Genomic DNA, 20,826 nt, shown 5'->3' on the forward strand with positions numbered 1-20,826 from the left:
TTTAAATTATTATTTAGTCTTATTCAGTATAAAAATGGTTTAATTGGGATTTTTTTTTAAGTGGAGTAGTGTTGTCATCATAGTCAAAAAAAGACTCTGAAATACAGTACTTGGATGCAATCTCAAAAATGACAAAATGATCTCTGTTCATTTCCAAGACAAACCTTTCAATATCCCAGTAATCCGAGTCTATGCCCTGACCAGTAATGCTAAAGAAGCTGAAGTTGAATGGTTCTATGAAGACCTACAAGACCTTCTACAACTAATACCCTAAAAAGATGTCCTTCTCATTATAGGGGACTGGAATACAAAAGTAGGAAGTCAAGAAATACCTGGAGTAACAGGCAGATTTGGCCTTCAAGTACAGAATGAAGCAGGGCAAAGGCTAATAGAGTTTTGTCAAGAGAACACACTGGTCATAGAAAACACCCTCTTCCAACAACACAAGACAAGACTACACATGGACATCACCAGATGGTCAACACCGAAATCAGATTGATTATATTCCTGGCAGCCAAAGATGGAGAAGCTCTATACAGTCAGCAAAAACAAGACCGGGAGCTGACAGTGGCACAGACCATAAACTCCTTATTGCCAAATTCAGACTTAAATTGAAGAAAGTAGGGAAAACCACTAGACCATTCAGGTGTGACCTAAATCAAATGCCTTACAATTATACAGTGAAAGTGAGAAATAGATTCAAGGGATTAGATCTGTTAGACAGAGTGCCTGATGAACTATGGACGGAGGTTTTTGACATTGTACAGGAGGCAGGAATTAAGACCATTCCCAAGGGAAAAAAAAGCAAAAAGGCAAAATGGCTGTCTGAGGAGGCCTTACGAATAGCTGTGAAAAGAAGAGAAGTGAAAGGCAAAGGAGAAAAGGAAAGATATACCCATTTGGATGCAGAGTTCCAAAGAATAGCAAGGAGAGATAAGAAAGCCTTCCTCAGTGATCAATGCAAAGAAATAGAGGAAAACAATAGAAAGGGAAAGACTAGAGATCTCTTCAAGAAAATTAGAGATACCAGGGGAACATTTCATGCAAAGATGGGTTCAATAAAGGACAGAAATGGTATGGACCTAACGGAAGCAGAAGATATTAAGAGGTGGCAAAAATACACAAAAGAACTGTATAAAAAAGATCTTCATTACCCAGATAATCACGATGGTGTGATCACTCACCTAGAGCCAGACATCCTGGAATGTGAAGTCAAGTGGGCCTTAGAAAGCATCACTACGAACAAAGATAGTGGAGGTGATGGAATTCCAGTTGAGCTATTTCAAATCGTAAAAGATGATGCTGTGAAAGTGTTACACTCAATATGCCAGCAAATTTGGAAAACTCAGTAGTGGCCACAGGACTGGAAAAGCTCAGTTTCATTCCGATCTCAAAGAAAGGCAATGTCGAGGAATGCTCAAACTACCCGCCCAATTGCACTCATCTCATGCACTACCATAGTAATGCTTAAAATTATCCAAGCCAGGCTTCAACAGTACATGAACTGTACTGAACTTCCAGGTGTTCAAGCTGGATTTAGAAAAGGTAGAGGAACCAGAGATCAAATTGCCAACATCCTTTGGATCATTGAAAAAGCAAGAGAGTTCTAGGAAAACATCTGTTTCTGCTTTATTGACTGTACCAAAGCCTTTGACTGTGTGGACCACAACAAACTGGAAAATTCTGAAAGAGATGGGAACACCAGACCACCTGACCTGACTCTTGAGAAATCTGTGTGCAGGTCAGGAAGCAACAGTTAGAACTGGACATGGAACAACTAGACTAGTTCCAAATAGAAAAAGGAATACGTCAAGGCTGTATATTGTCACCCTGCTTATTTAACTTATATGCAGAGTACATCATGAGAAACCCTGGGCTGGATGAAGCACAGCTGGAATCAAGATTGCCAGGAGAAATATCAATAACCTCAGATATGCAGATGACACCACACTTAGGGCAGAGAGTAAAGAAGAACTAAAGAGCCTCTTGATGAAAATGAAAGAAGAGAGTGAAAAAGTTGGCTTAAAACTCAACATTCAGAAAACTAAGGTCATGGCATCTAGTCCCATCACTTCATGGCAAATAGATGGGGATACAGTGGAAACAGTGACAGACTTTTTTGGGCTCCAAAATCACTGCAGATGGTGACTGCTGTCATGAAATTAAAAGACGCTTGCTCCTTGGAAGAAAAGTTATGACCAACCTAGACAGCATATTAAAAAGCAGAGACATTACTTTGTCAACAAAGGTCCATCTAGTCAAAGTTATGGTTTTTCCAGTAGTCATGTATGGATGTGAGAGTTGGAGTATAAAGAAAGCTGAGTGCCGAAGAATTGATGCTTTTGAACTGTGGTGTTGGAGAAGACTCTTGAGAGTCCCTTGGACTGCAAGGAGATCCACCCAGTCCATCCTAAAGGAGATCAGTCCTGAATCTTCATTGGAAGGACTGATGCTGAAGCTGAAACTCCAATCCTTTGGCCACCTGATGGGAAGAACTGACTCATTTGAAAAGACCCTGACGCTGGGAAAGATTGAAGGCGGAAGGAGAAGGGGATGACCTAGGATGAGATGGTTGGATGGCATCACCGACTCTGTGGACATGAGTTTGAGTAAACTTCGGGAGTTGGTGATGGACAGGGAGGCCTGGCATGCTGCAGCCCATGGGGTCGCAAAGAGTTGGACATGATGAGCTACTGAACTGAACTGAGTTTGTCAGGAGCTCAGCATAGGATGACTTTGGCTAAATCACTATTTTCATGCTGAACAGCCTGTGATGTTGGGTACCTGAAACTGTTAAGTTGTAGAAATGTGCACCTAAGCAGAGAATCAGACAAAGAACTGTTGGTTAGTTGCTAAGTCGTGTCTGCTTCTTTTGCGATCCCATGGACTGTAGCCTGCCAGGATCCTCTGTGCATTGGATTTCCTAGGCAAGAATATGGAGTGGTTTGCCATTTCCTTCTCCAGGGGATCTTTCCAACCCAGGGACAGAACCCGCATCTTTTCATGGGCAGGCAGTTCTTTACCACTCAGCCACTGGGGATGTCCTGGACAAAGAATATTGGGAAAAAGACAAGTTTGTGTTTTCTGAGGTCTTTTTTCTTTTACACTTCACTACAGTTAAAATTCTGAATTTCTCTAGATAGCCCTTCAACAAACATTGGGAGTAGGCACTATTTGCTTATCATTTTTAAAACTGTAACTTATTTAATTCTATTCATGGACTTAAAATCTAGCCAAGGGTGACTTGACTTCGACCTTTATATGATTTTATCTTTCCCCTCCTCCTCCCGCTGCTTGTCAGCACTTGACGCGCTGTTACTGAGCAGGCCCGCGCACGAGGCCGTGCCCGCAGGCGAGTCCCTGTCCGCGTCACTGCTGGTGAGCCCTGACTCTCCCATCATCTGTGCGGTGTGTTACCAGATGCCGAGCTCCACTTCCCGCAACTGCTGGATGCACGTTTGCTCACAGACTTGCAGTTTTCCATCTGCCACTTCCTCTTTAAAGAGAGGCCTGGGGATTCCCCTCAGCGGCCTTCTGGTTCCTGTGGCCACGTTGCACACGTTCTTGCCCACCACCCTGAAGTCTCTCATTTTACCCCGACCAGCTTGTTGAGGGTTACTCTAGAGGCCGCCTAGCCTCCTTGACTGGGTCCGCTTTGTGACTGCAGGGTCTGTGGCTAGGATCTCTCCTGACGATGAGGTGCTACATGACGATGAGGTGTTTCTTCTTGAAAGAAGGGTTCTCTCACTCTTAACCTCACCTATGGATTGAATTGAAAAGTGATAGCTGCCTAGCTGAGTTCTGATAGGGAAATTTACCCTTTTCTCCTTTCTCCTGCCTCCATGACCTCTGAGGTTTTTGGTTTGTTTCTTTAATATATAAACAATTGCTTCCTGTCAGTCTCTCAAACAAGACTGTGCTGAGATTTGTAGAGAACTAGTCTCCTGTATGCTGTATGGAAAGAATAGCAGTGTTTAGAATGTTGGAACCCTAACAAGGCAGCGTTTCTAATTTTCCTATTAAGAGTCTGTGTGGAACGAAGAATTGAAAACTAATTACGTAAATCTTTAAATTTTGAAATGTCCCCCACCCCCTAGTGTTTCTGCCTCTGGGATATCTATTCCACAGAGGGTACCTTGTATCTAGCAAAAAAAATCAGTTAAACATTCAACCAACGACACTGCCACCCCTCACTCTTAAATGTTAAACATGTTTCAGGATTTTTTTGAACCACACACCATTGACTAGATTCTCTATTGCTCATACAATAATTGGTGACATGGGAAGCGAATCTGAATGTAAAAATAATGTCTAGCATTAGAAAAACTTGCTTTTTTCTCGTTAAGAGTTTAAAATTTTCATCTGTATACACATAGTTTAGCTAGTAGCTTTTCTGCTCTTTACTCTTTCTGATTTTTTCACCTTGTGTGGTTCTCAGACCTCATGGACATGTGTCACGTAAGCCTTTCTCTGCGCCTCTGGTTGTTTCACTAACAGAATGGGGTGTCACCATGGCAGGCCTGCTGCTGAGTCAGCGAGCAGGGCCCTGGAAGCGCAGAGGTCCCTTGGAGATAGCCCTGCTGGAAGCTGTTGAGGGCGTGTGACTTGGGCAGACCTCTCCTGAATTAGAGAAATGTGTGAGCCATGATGCCTACAATTGTGCTGTTCATAGAGCCAAGTATACTGTTGCTGATTAATAGATAATGGGTTGTTCATCGTGGAGTTGTTTGTATTGGCACATGCCCTCTAAGATTCAAAGGCTGTCTGTAAACGAATAATGCCCTCAGTGTTTATTCAGCGCCTGCTTTTCTATTTAATATGCAGCTATCTTGGAGAAATTTCTTGAATATCAAATCACAAGTAAAATGTAAGCAATTTTTTTCCCCCAGATTTCCAAATAGGCCATTTAACTGTGGCTTGTTCTCAGATGTTCTAATGATCTGGTGTGTGTGTGTGTGTGTGTGTGTGGCTGAGGGAGAGGCAAGGGAGTGAGGCCCAGAAGTTTGCCATCTACCAGATCCATCGCAGGTAGCTTAAATAAATTCAGGTACATTTCTGGTTGATGGTGTGTCTAGCACAGGTTAGCTGCTGAGCTTTCAAGCGGAAAATGTGCAAAGGGCCGGGCAGCGGGGATCGCAGTGGGAGCGGGTCGGGAAAGGCTGATGGAGGAGGTAGGTCTGGTGGTTGACGCAGCATCACTGGTGTGGCGTGGGGAGCAGAGTAGATTACACTCGGCAGGAGAAGCGATATGTTTGAAGACTTGTGGCGTCAGCAGCAGTAGGCGTTCTGGGAACTGTAAGTTCAGTGATACTGGAGCATAAAGCACTGTAGGAATGGCCCTGGGGAAATGGGAACATGAGGCCCAGATAATGAAAATCCCGAACCCTGTCTCTCTCACAAGAGTGATGGCCCCATGATGTGTAGCTCTGGCCGAAGACAGCGTGAGGCTGTCACCCCTTCCTTGTTCTGTGTGCTGTGCTCAGATGCTCTCAGTATCTGGAGGGCTCCGATTTTATAAAGGGCCATTTTGTGGTTAATATTTTCATGTTGTGATGGCATAATTCTAGAGACTCAAATGGTGAGGAGATCGTGCGTGAGTACAGAGGGTCAGGGAGAGTTTTGTGTTTTTTTTTAGGGATAGTTTTGAGACTGGGTTTATGACCCAGGTGGTTGGGAATATAGAAAAACATGGGCGGAGATGTTCCTTTCTGCGTACCTTTGCATCCTCAGTGCTGGCAAAGTGTGTTGGCTCTGTCGGTTGTTTAATAATGGTGGTCGACTATATATAATGCATGAGACATTGTTATTTTAACATATTTAAAAATAATTTTCATGGTTTCTTGGTACTGCTGGCTATCTGATTCACAAGAGGCAAAGGTTAAAATTATGATAATTGGCCAAACAGTTAAATGTCGTCCAATGAGGGGCAAAATCTTGAATAAAATTAATTTATACTGCTTCAGTGTGAGCCATAGAAGGAGGAATTTTTTTAAGTGCTTTAGGGAATACATAAAAACAACGATGAAAGCATTTTTTTTTTTTTCAGTTGAGTTTTAAGTATTATGATGTAATAAATATTTGGGACTTATTTTAAAGAAATTTTCGGTATTTTGGAAACCAATAAAGATCATTTTGATATAAAATAAAACTTAGTCACAGATGTTAAAAAAAATGGTTACCAGTGTAAAAGGGGGTAGACTGGGATATATATATGCACACACTACTCTATATATAATAGATAACTGATAAGGGCCTACTATATAGCACAGGAAACTATACTCAATACTCTGTAATGACCGTGTATGGGAAAATATATTTTTCATGTATGTGTGTGTATAATTGATTTACTTTGCTCTACAGCAGAAAGTAATACAGCTATGTAAATGAACTACACTCCAATTTAAAATAATGTTTTAAAAAATTCAACTGTGAGAGAGAATGTGTGTGTTTGGGAGTTGGATATACATAAGTGATAAAATTAGAAATCCCTTAATTATTTTATTTCACATTTTTTAGGTGCTGGTGAATCTGGGAAAAGTACAATTGTGAAGCAAATGAAGTAAGTAGATTTAAAACATTAATTTTTTTTTTATGTTGTTTAAGTGTACCGTTCCCTCAAAGGAAGTAAGTATTCTTTTTTCCCTTTTGTCTCCTTAGAATTATCCACGAAGCTGGTTATTCAGAAGAGGAATGTAAGCAGTACAAAGCAGTGGTCTACAGCAACACCATCCAGTCAATTATCGCTATCATCAGGGCCATGGGGAGATTGAAGATCGACTTCGGTGACTCGGCCCGGGCGGTAAGTTACTAAAGTCCTTGGAGCAGACCAGAAGAGTTAAAAAAAAAAAAACCTTGCATGGTAACACCATACTGTATTTATCAGCTGCCTCAGGACCAGAAGAATAGTAGTGAGTGAAGAAGGTCAGAAGCTTTAGACGTGAGTAGAGTAAGAATACACAGATTTGCATAATCTTCCCATTAGAGCCAGAATGCTTTCCTTATCCATCAGATGGTTTGGACCACTCAGTAACCATTTTGTATATAACATAGTATACTGATTACCTCTGACTCTCCATAATGGTTTTGAGTAGTTACTACCGGGTTCAGTAAACTGCCTACACTGGCATTCTTCAGAATTTGTTTACATGATTTGGAATGCTGAAATGATCTAAATATTTGTGTTCATGCCCAGACTAAAAAGCAGTCTAGTCTCAGATGATGAAAACAGTATATAGTTTGCTTTCTTTGGAATCAGAAAATACTGGCTATTAGAAAACATCTTTCAGAATTTCAAAGCTAGAAGGACAAGAACCTTAGGAGACAGGCTAGTTCCACCGCTTTGTTTTAGCAGTAAAGAAACTGGAAGCCAGGACATTACATGATAGGAAAGATTGTCACACGGTGGTAAGCAAGGCAGTGTGCTGTGCTTCCTTCTGTGACCCAGTATGTAACTTGTTTTCAGTTTGATCGGAAACAGCCCCAGCCTGGCCCATATATTATATTTTCCTCTTTTTCTCTGCAGTCCTGGGTTGCTTGCTTAATCTGTTTCAAGTTTTTTTTATTTGTATATGGTTTATTCTTCACTGATTCTTTTTTTTTTAAATAACATGGTAAAACTTGATGTTTCCAGAAACCTTTAAGTGAATCTCTAGATTAGTTTTTAATATTTTGGTACAAAGTAGATGTACATTATTACCACTGTTACTACTACTACTACCCCCTTTTATAGTTCCTTTTTATTTTTATGTGTTCAATATGTGTGTTATCTCCCTGATAATACTATAAAGGCTTTTTTGTATAGAGACCATAGCTTTTTGTCTTCTTAGGTCTGCCAGGTTTTTGATTTTATATATAGGCTCAATTTGTACTTAACAGGAAAAAAAAAATCAATGAAAGCAGCATTAGAAAACATACATTGGGGAAATCTGTAATAATTTGCTTATTTTGTATAATAAGTCACTAAAATTTCTTTATAAGTTGTGGGACATATTAACTTACTAAGCTTTTTTTGTTTTAAATAAAGATTAAAAAGCTTCTGTGTAATGAATTAAAATTTTCAAAGACTTCAGGATCATTTTTAGTAATTCATAGCATTATTCTAACTTTTCTTTTTCTGAAACAGCATTTGGTCATATCCAATTTTTGCCTTATCTCCTATCCATTCAGCCTGTAACTTATTCATTTATCATTATTCATTCAGGAAATGTTTTTGAGCTCTTAGTCATACACAAGAGAGCTACCCTAAGATAAAGAATTGAATAAATTGTACTTTACATTAATTCCAATTCATGTGTACAGTATTATGCCTTCAGATCTTACATGTGATTATTAAAGAGAAAGGTTTTGTAGCCTCCATTGTGTGAGGTAATGAAGGGTCAAGGCAAGCTGCCTTTTTATGAGGTCTTTTTATTTTCATATTTTTCTCAAGAAATATTTTCATTTTGTGTCCTTTAGAGGCAGATTTGGGCTTAATTTCAGGACTGATTGGCCTTCCCTGGTGGCTCAGCTGGTAAAGAATCCACCTGCAACGAGGGAGACCTGGGTTGGATCCCTGGGTTTGGAAGATCCGGGAAGGGCTTCCCAATCCAGTATTCTGGCCTGGAGAATTCAGTGGACTATATATATAGTCCATGGGGTGGCAAAGAGTTGGACATGACTGAGCAACTTTCAGAGACTTTGTTTCAGGACTGACTGGGAATAACTGCTCTGATACAGGTGTTGATTTTTTTTTAAACTGGTTTTCTGATGCTTTGGAATCTACATGGGGGCCTGCTATGATCAGGTTTGCTTCATCTGTGCTAGTTTCACCCACTCTTTCTAGACTGTCTAGCTGTATCCTAGTAACTTATTTTCTTCCTTCCTTCTGACTGTTAACCTCTGCTAATGTTAGCCATTGTTACTCTTTCACACATATGTCTTCAGGCTGTCTCATTGGTTTTGATTGGTCTACTCCATGTCTTTGCAGCCTTGCTTACATGCAAATTTTAAAATACTATGAGGCTCTGGAAATTGTGCTCAGGAATACAAAGATGAATTAAAGACAGCTTGGTCTTTGAGCTTGATAATTGGAGCATGTGTTAAGAGTTTTCTAGACCAAAACAAGGGAAAGAAGCATTCTAGAAAGAAGAAACTGTATAGTGAAAGGCTGAATTTATTTCTTTTTCTAAGATATCAATTCTTGGAAGTGTTAGCCTTAAGTTGAAGGATAACCAGATATTTAAGTGTGAAGGTACTATAGTTTTTTCTGTTCTCAGAAAAAACACAAAGTGATTAATCTCTTCTAGCAACTGTGTGCATCAGTGTCAACTCAGTCTCATTAACTTAGATACGTCAACATTTGAGTTATTTAATACCTTTTTTTGTAAATTTATTTGGCTTTACTGGGTTTTTAGTTGTAGCATGTGGGATCTAGCTCCCTGACTAGGGATCAAACACAAGCCCCCTGCTTTAGGAGCAAGGAATCTTAGCCACTGGAATAACCGCCAGGGATTGTCCTGAACTCGTTAATATCTTAGTGAAAAATTACTCTCTTTTTTTCTTTACTCGCTTTTATTTTCTTGATTTTTGCTGAGGTTGAGAATCTTTTATATCTCTTCTTAGTATTGAACTTAGTATTTAGACTCCTTTTAGTAGTCTTTACTCAGTTCTGTTTAATACCTTGTCCTTTTTCACATCGAGTCTCTTAGAATATTAGAGATATTACTTCTTTATGCTTTGCAAATATTTTTATTCAGGATATTTCTTTGATTGTTTTAAAACAGTATTTTTCTTACGTTAGAAGTCCTCGTTTTCTTCAGTCAATTCTGACTTCTGTGTTTTGTGCCTTTAGATATTCTTCATCTTAAAATTGTTTTTAAAAACATATCTTCTTTTTCTAGAATAACGTGTCCACTCACCTGGAAATGTTATTTGTGTCTCCTGCTAGGTGAAATCTAAGTATCTCTTGCCTTACAAACCATGTATTAAGTACTCCATTCCTGAGTGACTTGAAAATGCTACCCTTAGCATTATATTGAGTGTTTTTAGACTCCAGTTTTGTTTTTATTTTCTCACTGATGCATTCTTTTTTCCCCAGCTCAGTCACTTATTTTCATCATAAGATGGAAATAATAATAACATCTACCTTTTAGAGTTGTGAGGGATAACGACAAGACTTTACCACATGCCTTGGTTATAAGAGATTTCAGTAAATGTTTATTACTGCTACTGTCATTTATAATGACTACACTACTGTTATAATTTTTGTCAGAGTAACATTTAATTTCTCTTGATTCATAGGACATTGGTATCTGCTAGGGTAAGTGCATCCATTCCACTATTCTTTTTTAACCAAAATCTTAAGGCTACTATCCATTTCTCTTCCAGATGAACTCAGGAATCATTGTACTTCCTCACATCCCTATTGAAATGAAAAAAACAAAAAAGCCTGTCAGTATCTTAACTGGAATTATATTTTAATATGTAGGCTAACTGGGTGAGTGAGAACTGATGACAAAATGTATTTTAAATTTTAAGAGATGGTGACTAATTTGCTGTGGTTTGCTTCATATTTGGCAGCTAGTGAATTTGCAAAGCACATTACACATTAGTTATTTAAAATGAAAGGGAGCAAAATTATTTTCAAGGCTGGCATAGAGCAATCAAATTTTGTGCCTAATATACTTTCAGAACTCTCATAATGAGTGTAGTCAACCTGTGGATGACAATACTGATAAATTATATTACTTTGTTTTTAATAATGTGCAGTTAGGGAAGCCTTGAATTGGGACTTCTAAACATGTCTTAGGCACTGCACACAAGCATGCACACAGGTGAGCACAGAGGTAGGGGAAGTAATAGACAGACTTGCAGCAATTGACATAGTAATTTATATGTTAACTCATATTATATGTTAACTCTTATATTATATGTTAAGTGAAGTCGCTCAGTTGTGTCTGACTCTTTGCGACCCCATGGACTGTAGCCCACCAGGCTCCTCTGTCCATAGGATTTTCCAGGCATGAATACTGGAGTGGGTTGCCGTATCCTTCTCCAGGGGATCTTCCTGACCCAGGGATCGAACCTGGGTCTCCCACATTGTAGGCAGATGCTTTACCATCTGAGCTACCTTAATTTCCAATAGTATTAGTATTAAAAGATTAGAAACAAAAGAAGATAAAACACAGGGCTGATCTTTCATCCAAGAAAGCTTGAGAAGTACTTCCTTAGAATAAGCTGGGCTGTAAGGAACAGAAAACCTTGCCTTAAATTGACTTAAGCTCCCTTGCTCCCCCAAACCTCAGTATGCTGCTGCTGTTGCTAAGACGGAGCTCTGTGCGACCCCACAGACGGCAGCCCACCAGGCTTCTCTGTCCCTGGGATTCTCCAGGCAAGAACACTGGATTGGGCTCCTGCACTGTGGCCACTTTTCTCTTCCTCTGATTTTTGCATTTATTTCATTAGTTAGTTACATTACATCTGTCTGCCAGATTGCTTCTGAGAAAGGCTGTGCTTTCCTAGCCGCAGCACTGTTTCTCAGCAGTCTCAGTAGCCAAAATCTTGCAGTCTTAAATTTTAAAAATATTGGCTGGTTTAAGTCTTATTTCAATTTAATTTGCATTTTCAGTTTTTTCATACAACTCTACATTTTTCCTTGTCTTCACTGACTCTCTTTCTCTACGTTGTCACCTGTTTTATCCTGTATTCACTTATTGATTAGAGTCTTGGTGCTTTGATTAATCTCTTTGCTTGTTTGTATACACATGGCTTCCCAGGTGGCTCATTGGTAAAAACTCTGCCCTGCCAAGCAGGAGACATGAGTTCAGACCCTGGGTATGGAAGGTTCCATGGATAAGGAAATGGCAAACTACTCCTGTATTCTTGCCTGGGAAATCCCATGAACAGAGGGGCCTGGCAGGCTACAGTCCATGGGGTCACAAAGAATGGACACAACTTAGCCAGTAAACAACAACAAATGTACAAGGATAATAACTCTTTGTCCACTAATGCATAGGTTCTCTCACATTTGGCTTACTGCTTTTCATCTTAGGTTTTCATTAAAAAAAAAAAAATCCCCCTATTATTTATTCCATTATGTTTAAATTTAGATAGTCTTCTCTCAGCCAAAGATTTACTGAATGTTTATGATATTTTAAGGTTTTTTAGGGAGTGCATTTCAGGGTTGTTTCTATGCTAGATCCTCAAACCCCTCTGAAACTTTGCTGTGTGCACGGAATGAGGATCTGCACTATTTTTTCCTCTTCAGACGGCTATCTAAATATTCACAAGTGTTTTTTCAGTAATTGCATTCTTTCCTGATTTATCTTGCCACCTTTATAAGTTCAGATTTGGGGCTCCCACCCCCATTGATCTTAATAGAGATGTTTTCCATGTTGTAGACTTTTAATATCTGATAATTTCAGCCCTCTGTCCCCAGTATTCTTTTTCAAAATGTTTCTAGTTATTTCTACTTGTTATTTTCCCAAATCAGTGTTTGAATTATTTATAGTAGTAGTCTGGTTTATATTTGAGAACTAAGATGAAGAAGTTATGTTGTTTTTGATTCTGAGAAATAATGATTTGTATATGTGGAAAGTGATACTGACCTTAATTTGAAATATATTATGTCCCTCCAGCACAGTATTTTTCTGCTTTACTCAATTCATGTATTATTCATTCCATATTTATCTATGTCTTTTGACAGTAGGTTCTGTTGTCCATACAAAGAACACTTAAATATTTATTTTATTGATTTGATATTTTAAAATACATACATTTATAAGATTAATAAATGCATGTTATATTTATGTAATATATTGTAATTTCTTTTTTTGACATAATGAAGCTCACACTTACTGCAATTTAGTCAAGTTTTGCCATCTGCAGTTTAAAATTAGATTATTTTATTTTTAGCACCCCCCCCCCCCCATTTCCTTGTCTCAGTCATTTTTACTTTAGCTATATTTCTGTTTTTAGAGAAAAAAAGTTTTATGTTTTTTTTAATCAAAGCAATTCTTTAATGTCTGGGATTAGCACCAGGAGCTGTGGAGAGGTGACTTCACTAACATTCTCAGTATTTCCTATTGAGTACACTAACTTTGGTAAAAGCTGTATAGTCGTCTTAAATTTATAGGAGTGATTGTATGCTAGAAATGTGGTAGATTAAATATAGGAGCATTTCTCGTTGTATGTGGTGTTCAGTATTGTCAACTGATATTATTAATGAAAATAATTATTCAAAACAATTGAAACTAAGGAATTCTCTGTGTATATCAATCATGACATCAATACATTGATATTTTCCTTGCAGCCAAAAATTTGAAGGTGTCACAATTTTTTAACACTCCTTGAGCATATTATTTAGCTTCTGTTGGAAGGGCTTTCTGATGATTTCTATTTAAACTCTTCATCTGATTCATAAATTCTGTCTGCTAGCTCACCATAAATAATGATGTAGCCTTTGCTTAAAATTTCAGTCTCTCACTCTCCCTCCTTTTTTTGTTTTTTTTAGGTGGCTTTGGTTGTTAAAAAGTGTTTTTATTGAATTGAAATCTGCTCTCTTTTGCCCTAAGAATTCTTTTTCTGCTCTGTGTCTAAGCACAAAGTCTACTCCTTCTTCCTTTTAATGAACCTTGATATATCAGAAATCAGAAGACAGCCGTCATCAGCCTCCAAATACTTTCTCATAATCCTCATGAAGTAGGCGAAAGCTTCAAATAAAATGTATTGTCACTGAGTAACAGGTGCTCCCTCATCGTCAGTTGGGAAAAGAGGCTATTATGTGTCTCTTGACATGATAGCAGATAGCATTTCTTACCTCTTTTCTGAGTTCCCCACACGCCCAGTTTGTATGAACTAGAACTTCCATTCTTCAGACCATCTTATTTTCATTCAGTTCTTAGTCATTTAAAAACATACTAACTTGGCTACATTCACAGATTTTTTTCTTGATACTTGCAAGTAATTGCCTGATAAGTAAATTTCTTCTTAAGGTCACAAATAAGAGTTCTTGTAAGCTGTTTTACTTACCTATAGCCCTTTAGTAATACCTGTCAATTTTCTGCACTGTGTCACACTGTTTTGGTACACTTAAGTTTTTCTTTCTTAAATGTTCTTAGTAGTAGTAGTGTCACTACCTTAGTTGTGTCTGACTCTTTGCAACACTGTGGACTGCAGCCGTCCAGGCTCCTCTGTCCATGGAATTCTCCAGGCAATACTGGAGTGGGTGGCCCTGCCTTTCTCCAGGGAATCTTCCCTATCTTGGGATTGAACCTGGTCTCCTGCATTGCGGGAGATTCTTTACCATCTGAGCTACAGGGAAGCCGTAAATGTTCTTAAGTAACATTTTACATGAATCTTGAAAAGACCAGTTCATGATAAGATAGGACTATTGTCATCATTCTGCAATTTTCAAATTTGTCTTGTCTTAGGCAGCGGCTACTTGGTAACTGTTGACTAATATGTGTGATTGGGTGAGGACTCCAAATAAATTGCACAGTCTTTCTGTGCATCGGATTCTTTTTATATAAAACCTAAAGTTAGGTAGAATAATTTTAAAGTACCTTCCAGCTTATATTTATTTCTTAAAGCTCATCTATAGTCATCTGAATATCCTCCTAATGGCGTGGGAGTATTCCAATTTATTTATTAAGAAAAAGAGACTTCTTAACATTTTTGTGAAGAGGAGACATTTTTGAATGCTACAGAGAGAATACAGTTTATAAATAGAGTTTCCACAGTTTCCCAAGTCTTTTCTTCAGGCTTCTTGCCTGGTAAGTTTGAAGAGAATGTGATCTTATGACCCATACCAGTGGGCATTAGTCTTTTCTATCAAAAAATTTTATGGAAATTGAATAAATACATCATAATGAAAGCTCACTTAAGTGAAAAGCACTTTTCTAAAATGGATAGAGAAAAGTATGTTTGATGTCACTTAGTTAAAAATAAAAATGACCAAATTTAGAAATTTCTTATATGTAAGTCATTATTTGGAAAACTGAGTAAATATTTACTGGAATAAGGTAAGTGGTGCTAAGAATGACTTGAAATCGTGTTTTGTTGGAATTTATTAAGGATCTTGTACACGTGTTACTTGACTGCATGAATTTCTCTTGTGATTTACTAAAAAGGGAAACATATGCTTGAATAATATGTTCCCATGCTGAGTGACTTAATTATTTCTCATGATGGGTTCTATCTGAAAAGAAAATGTTTCACAAATTGGCAGTAGAATGAATTTACATTGTCAGCTGGTACCCGCTGCTAGCCTGTGTCACCAAATGCTTCCCTTCTGTACACCGTATCCTGGGATGTGCCATCAGTTCGTAAAGAGCTACTACACTAGGCTGGAAAGATGCCCCTTGAGAAAGGTTAGGAATGGTCTACCCAGTTAACATAAGCTGCAAATCCCAGCCCAGGAAAGAATCTTTGTGACGATGGTAACCTCACATCTCCCTTATTTTGTATTATCCATGTTATTACCCGAAGACTAGAGTTGTGTTGTAGACCACTGTTGCTACTACCTGTATGTGGCTGTTGAGTACGTGAAATGTGCCTGATCAGAATTGGGATGTGCTGTCTGTATAAAAGAAATACCAAGTTTCAAAGACTAAATATGTAAGTGTATATTGGTTAAATGTTGAAATATATTTTATATACAGGTGATATAAAATATTGTGAAAGTGAATTTTACTTTTTTTCTTTTTTACACTTTTTAAAACGTGCTGTTGGAAAATTTAAAATTCCATCAGTGGCTTAAATCTCTTGGACAACACTGATAGGGTTTTATTACCTATAGATAACAACCTATAGATAACAACTAAAATAGGGTTTTATTACCTATAGATCAGAATAACTGTAACTATTGTAGATTCTGGGCTTCCCAGGTGGTGCTAGTGGTAGAGAACCCGCCTGTCAATGTAGAACAGATAAGGGATGGGGGTTTGATCCCTGGGTTGGGAAGATCCCCTGGAGGAGGGCATGGCCACCCACTCCAGTGTTCTTGCCTGGAAAATCCCATGGACAGAGGAGCCTGGTGGGCTATGGTCCATGGAATCGCAGAGTTGGACACAACTGAAGCGACTTAGCACACATGCATTGTAGGCTCAACACTTAAGCAGAATTTAATTTTGCATGCAGTATTCCTCCGTTTAAAAACTTTTTTGCATGCTGTCTTCTATATGCATCATGAGTTATTTCTACTTCAGAGCTGTGTTTTTTTTCCTATGCTTGGATTAGCAAACACCTGTCCCCACTTCTGGACCCACTGATTTAATGTATATATACTTTAAGGTCTTCTGAAACCTCAGACTATTCTGTGGAAATATTCTTGCTTTATTCCACATTGACTTCTTCCTTATCTGAGTTTATTATGCCTCTACAAGGTGCATCACAGAGCTGACAATTCAATTCTGAAAATAACTTCTAATGGTGTGAATGTGTTTTTTAAATTAGAAAACATTTTGGTGATGGGAGGCAAAGAATACAAGCTTCTGTTTGGTCACAAGTGATCATCTTCCATGCACAGCTGACTGTCAGTGGGTAGTTGGTTAATATAATCCCTCGTGAGCTGTCTCGTCACTGTTTTAGCTTTCTGGTGCCTTGATTGCTGTTACTAATATCACAAAACATGGACGCATGACTTAAGATTGTGTTTTTTTTGATTAAGCCAATTTTTAAAGTGGTATTTTAGGGAAATCTAAGTTATGACACCAATAGACAGCATAAAGGAAATTCAGAATTGAACCTTTTGTAGTCGATAATGTATTTTATCTGTAGTGTCTTTTTACTTTTTAAATAAAAATGGCCTTTGAATGTTCAGGATGATGCCCGCCAACTCTTTGTGCTTGCTGGTGCTGCAGAGGAAGGTTTTATGACTGCAGAACTTGCTGGAGTTATAAAGAGACTGTGGAAAGACAGTGGTGTACAAGCCTGCTTCAACAGATCCCGAGAGTACCAGCTTAATGATTCTGCAGCATAGTAAGTAATCATAACTTCATGATCATGAATAGTTACTTGCAAGTCAAATATACCTCCAAGTCAGTTTTAATGCAGAATTGGCTGACACATTCTTGTACAACTCAAGGTATTCAGGATGACAATATTTGAACACTTTTTCTGTGTGTGTGTGTGTGTGTGTTTGCAGATATTTCTTTTATGTTCAGAAATTGTCTCAGGGGACACATGCTTATGTAACTCTAATCATGCAGCATGGAACTGTTTCCAGTATACTTCCAAGAAAGTATTTGGGATTTCCCAAAGTTTACTTGGAGTTTGGGTGGACCTCTAGTTTGTCTGGGACCAGCTAAAGGGGAGGGTAACTAATGTAAGTGCTCTTCATTTACTTACGTTCCTGAGAAGTCACTTGTCCGGGGACAGGCACCTTAGTCCGAGGCACCCTGTTTGAAGGGGGGGTACAGTGATACCATCAAGATATTCTCATTGATGAAAATAAAGGAGCTGTAAATGTGACAATTTTCAAGTATATGTGCTGTGTTGCATTAGACATTGTTTATATTAATAGATATCGAACTGCAGTTTTTAGAAGAAAAATTTGCCCCAGTTTTCTAGGTGGTGGCCTCAGAAAGTCTATAAAGTAAGTTTTGATAAAACCTAGTCAGGGAGTTTTCTGTTTGGTGATCTGCATAGGAAAAAAAATATCAAGAATTTATTTCCATTATTTGGCACACATGCTCAGCAATGTCAAAGATGATACTCTGAGTAGAAACAAGTGCCTTACACTTATTTTATTTTCCAAAGTTAGTTTTCTTGACAGAGCTCTTGGCTCTCAGGGATACAAGTGAGGATTAAATAGAAGATGCCAAGTATTATAAGGTCTGGGTAAACACACATACTTTGCCACAGTGAAAAACAAATGGGTGTGGCTGCTGAGAACCTAATTATAGTAATGTCATACGTTGCGCGTCAGTGTGCTCGGCATTACGTTAATGATTTAGTGTGAGTGAAGAAGTAATACAAGATATTGTGTAACCTGTCATAATTTTTATAATGCTATATTTTTTAACATGTATTTTTAGTGTTTTACAAGTGTATAAGCCATATGTATTATTACATGTATATGACATCTTATTGACATGTAGCTCATCTCTCCATCTGGTGTCCTTACTTTTTACAAGGAAATATTCTTTGACTCAGTGGGTAGGCCATTGTCTCTGTGTTGTGTACTCATGATCTGAGGGTTTTTTTTTCTCTAGCACTCACATATTTACATGTATTTTGAGGTAATATTATTTATACTTAACATTGAGGACTATTTGATTCTTTTTTTAAATCCCTGCCACTAAACTGTAAACTCAGTAAGGTCTGTTTTTGCCCAGTGTTCTATCTCCATTACCTGATACATGGTCATCACACAATACGCCCTTATATTAATAAACCAAACTTTCCAGAAGCTAGAAGAAAAAGTAGAAAAAAATTTTCTTAGTGCAAAGTGCAAAACACAACTCTTGGTCCACAATACTTGCTTTGACACCACCAGAACCTGCAGAAAGATCAAAGCAGAAATTACTTATGGTGAGTAACTTGCTCTGAGCTGAGCCCAGCAAGAGGAGCTGTTTGAATAATTACGGGGTGCTTCTCAGGGACAGTAGATTAAAGTTCATTTCCCCCTATCTTCCCAGACGGACACCCCACTTCCCACGAAGTACATTTGCCCAGATCCCTTGTCCTATGCACAGTGCTTGGAGTCACTTTGGCTCTCTGTTGTTTCATTACTAATCTTAAGATGGCAAAAATGGAGCCATTTTTCAAGAATGAAGAAAGTCATGAAACTCATTATTCTCTTTGGTAATTATAAGGCATCTTGATTTCTGAATTCTTGACCAGAGATAGAGGGTGCTGCCCAATTGCCCAGTAAGACCATCTAACCACCGATCTATGAAAAATTTGTGATCTTTTAAAACAATTGGAGTTTTTTACAGTGCCTGTTTTTCTTTTTTGTCTTGTTGAAATATAAATGTGCATTAATTTTAGAGGCTAATAGAACTATAGCAATTTTAAGCAAATAAATGTTTATATGAGTAATCAGAACATATTTTAAATAAGAACAGCTCATTATTTCAAAGGGACAGTTAGTAAACTCTTGTCATGGCCTGTTTTAAGTTAGATTTTATTACAGTAAAGTGAGCTTTACTATATGTGGAACTAAAAACAGATAAAATAGTAGGAGATTATCAACCATGTAGTAATACATTATTTTAAAATACAGATAAACTATCATCTCTGTGTATTCTAGTATCAACATCACATACATATACTTGTCTACAACATTTTGATTACTAATTCAGCAGATGGCTTTCCAATTCCATCTCCACAAATCATATATTTATTGAGCTCCTTTTGTGGATAAGACCCCATTCTAAATGGCTAAAGAACAGTTTGAGAGGGCAGCATCAATTAAAGTTGCAAAAGTTGGTGCTTCTCTAATGAACCCTGATGTATTTGCTAAATTATCTTGAACTGTTCCACTCTAGTATTAGGAAACACTGCAGTCATGCTCCCCACATTCAGGTGACCTTAGGATTAATTCCATAGCCTACTAGTGGATTTATGTTCTAAGATACAAGATGTGACTGTTCCTACCTCCTTAACTACGCTTTTTCTGATGTGAGTAACATTCTCTTTTATCCATGCACCTTTCAGATTTGTTACACTCCTCACCTCACTCTCTAGTAAGCCCTCTTCTTAACCACTCAAGTTCACCATAATCTCTCTCTACCTGTACTGTGTGTAACCTTATTTATTCTACTGCATAATTGGGCACAAAAGAATTGCATAGTATGATACCACTACATTTTTATAGCACAGCATATTTTGCATTATTGGCAGAGAGAGTTGAATGAGTGGCTAAAATCAGAAATAAAATATGAATGTTGATTCATAGAGCCAGTAAAATGTAGAGTACAGGAGCATGTGTAGTGTTTTTGTGTGTATAACTTCAGGCTAGTTGAAAAGGAACACAATCCTGAATTCAGCCTTTGGCCAGGGGTTTCCTCACTACTTTCTCAAAAAGGAAGGCTTTCTGCAATAACTCCTCAACAAAAAAGAAATGTCTAGAAAATAAACATAGTGCTACATCAGAAAAATGTAAGAAAGAGTCTTTAGAGACAAATTCATGGCTTGCAGTGAGTCGAGTGCTTATGGAGTTTTGTGGCTGGAGAAGTATAAACATTTTCATTTCAGAGAGAGTTGTGTAGATACAGATTTAAATTGGTCAAATTACATCATTACACAGAAATTAAAAATTTGCAGTAAAACTTGCAGTAAAAAAAAAATGTAGTACTGCATTTATCAAAATGCTTTGCTCTTTGATTTAGATGATCTTCATTGATAATGTTAACTATTAGCATATTATTTATTTTTCAGCTATTTGAATGATTTGGACAGAATTGCACAACCAAATTATATTCCAACTCAACAAGATGTTCTCAGAACTCGAGTGAAAACCACAGGAATTGTTGAGACCCATTTTACTTTCAAAGATCTTCATTTTAAGTGAGTAGCTTCAAAGCATATAATATATGAATTCAGATATAGAATACAAAATACAATGTTTAAGGGAAAAATGTATAAAAAAGTTTAAAATTTTTTAGAGTTGGAAATTATGGAAAAATGTTTTTCAGGTCCAAAGGGGGATATTTTTATTTAAGAAAAAGTAACCATGCAGATTTCTTTTGCCTGTATTTTTCACAGTGGCTTAAATAAAAATAGATTTTGGTTTTTATTTTTAAATAGAAACTACTTCTCTAATACTGTATATTTTGGAAAAGTATTGCCATCTATTTTTAGGTTTTGCTAATAGAATATATGCTGATTTGTGGAAATGTTTTT

General features: G+C 37.7%; 1 protein-coding gene across 9 annotated transcripts in view; it reads left to right on the plus strand.

The window, feature by feature from the left end:
• Positions 1 to 20,826, plus strand: part of GNAI1 (G protein subunit alpha i1) — a 109,097-nt gene that overhangs the window by 56,578 nt on the left and 31,693 nt on the right. For 5 of the 9 annotated variants that reach the window (XM_020882906.2, XM_020882907.2, XM_070469847.1 and 2 more), the window contains 4 exons: positions 6,517 to 6,559; positions 6,658 to 6,799; positions 16,799 to 16,956; positions 20,362 to 20,490. In XM_020882906.2, the coding sequence (XP_020738565.1) occupies positions 6,517 to 6,559; positions 6,658 to 6,799; positions 16,799 to 16,956; positions 20,362 to 20,490 (472 nt within the window). Of the gene's footprint in view, positions 1 to 4,986; positions 5,048 to 5,092; positions 5,172 to 5,256; positions 5,296 to 6,516; positions 6,560 to 6,657; positions 6,800 to 16,798; positions 16,957 to 20,361; positions 20,491 to 20,826 lie in introns of those variants that run through there. The other 4 variants (XM_070469850.1, XM_070469853.1, XM_070469844.1 and 1 more) reach the window with 4 other exon arrangements.

The sequence above is a fragment of the Odocoileus virginianus genome, chromosome 1 (genome assembly GCF_023699985.2).
Source record: "Odocoileus virginianus isolate 20LAN1187 ecotype Illinois chromosome 1, Ovbor_1.2, whole genome shotgun sequence".
In the NCBI taxonomy this organism is placed as follows: domain Eukaryota; kingdom Metazoa; phylum Chordata; class Mammalia; order Artiodactyla; family Cervidae; genus Odocoileus; species Odocoileus virginianus.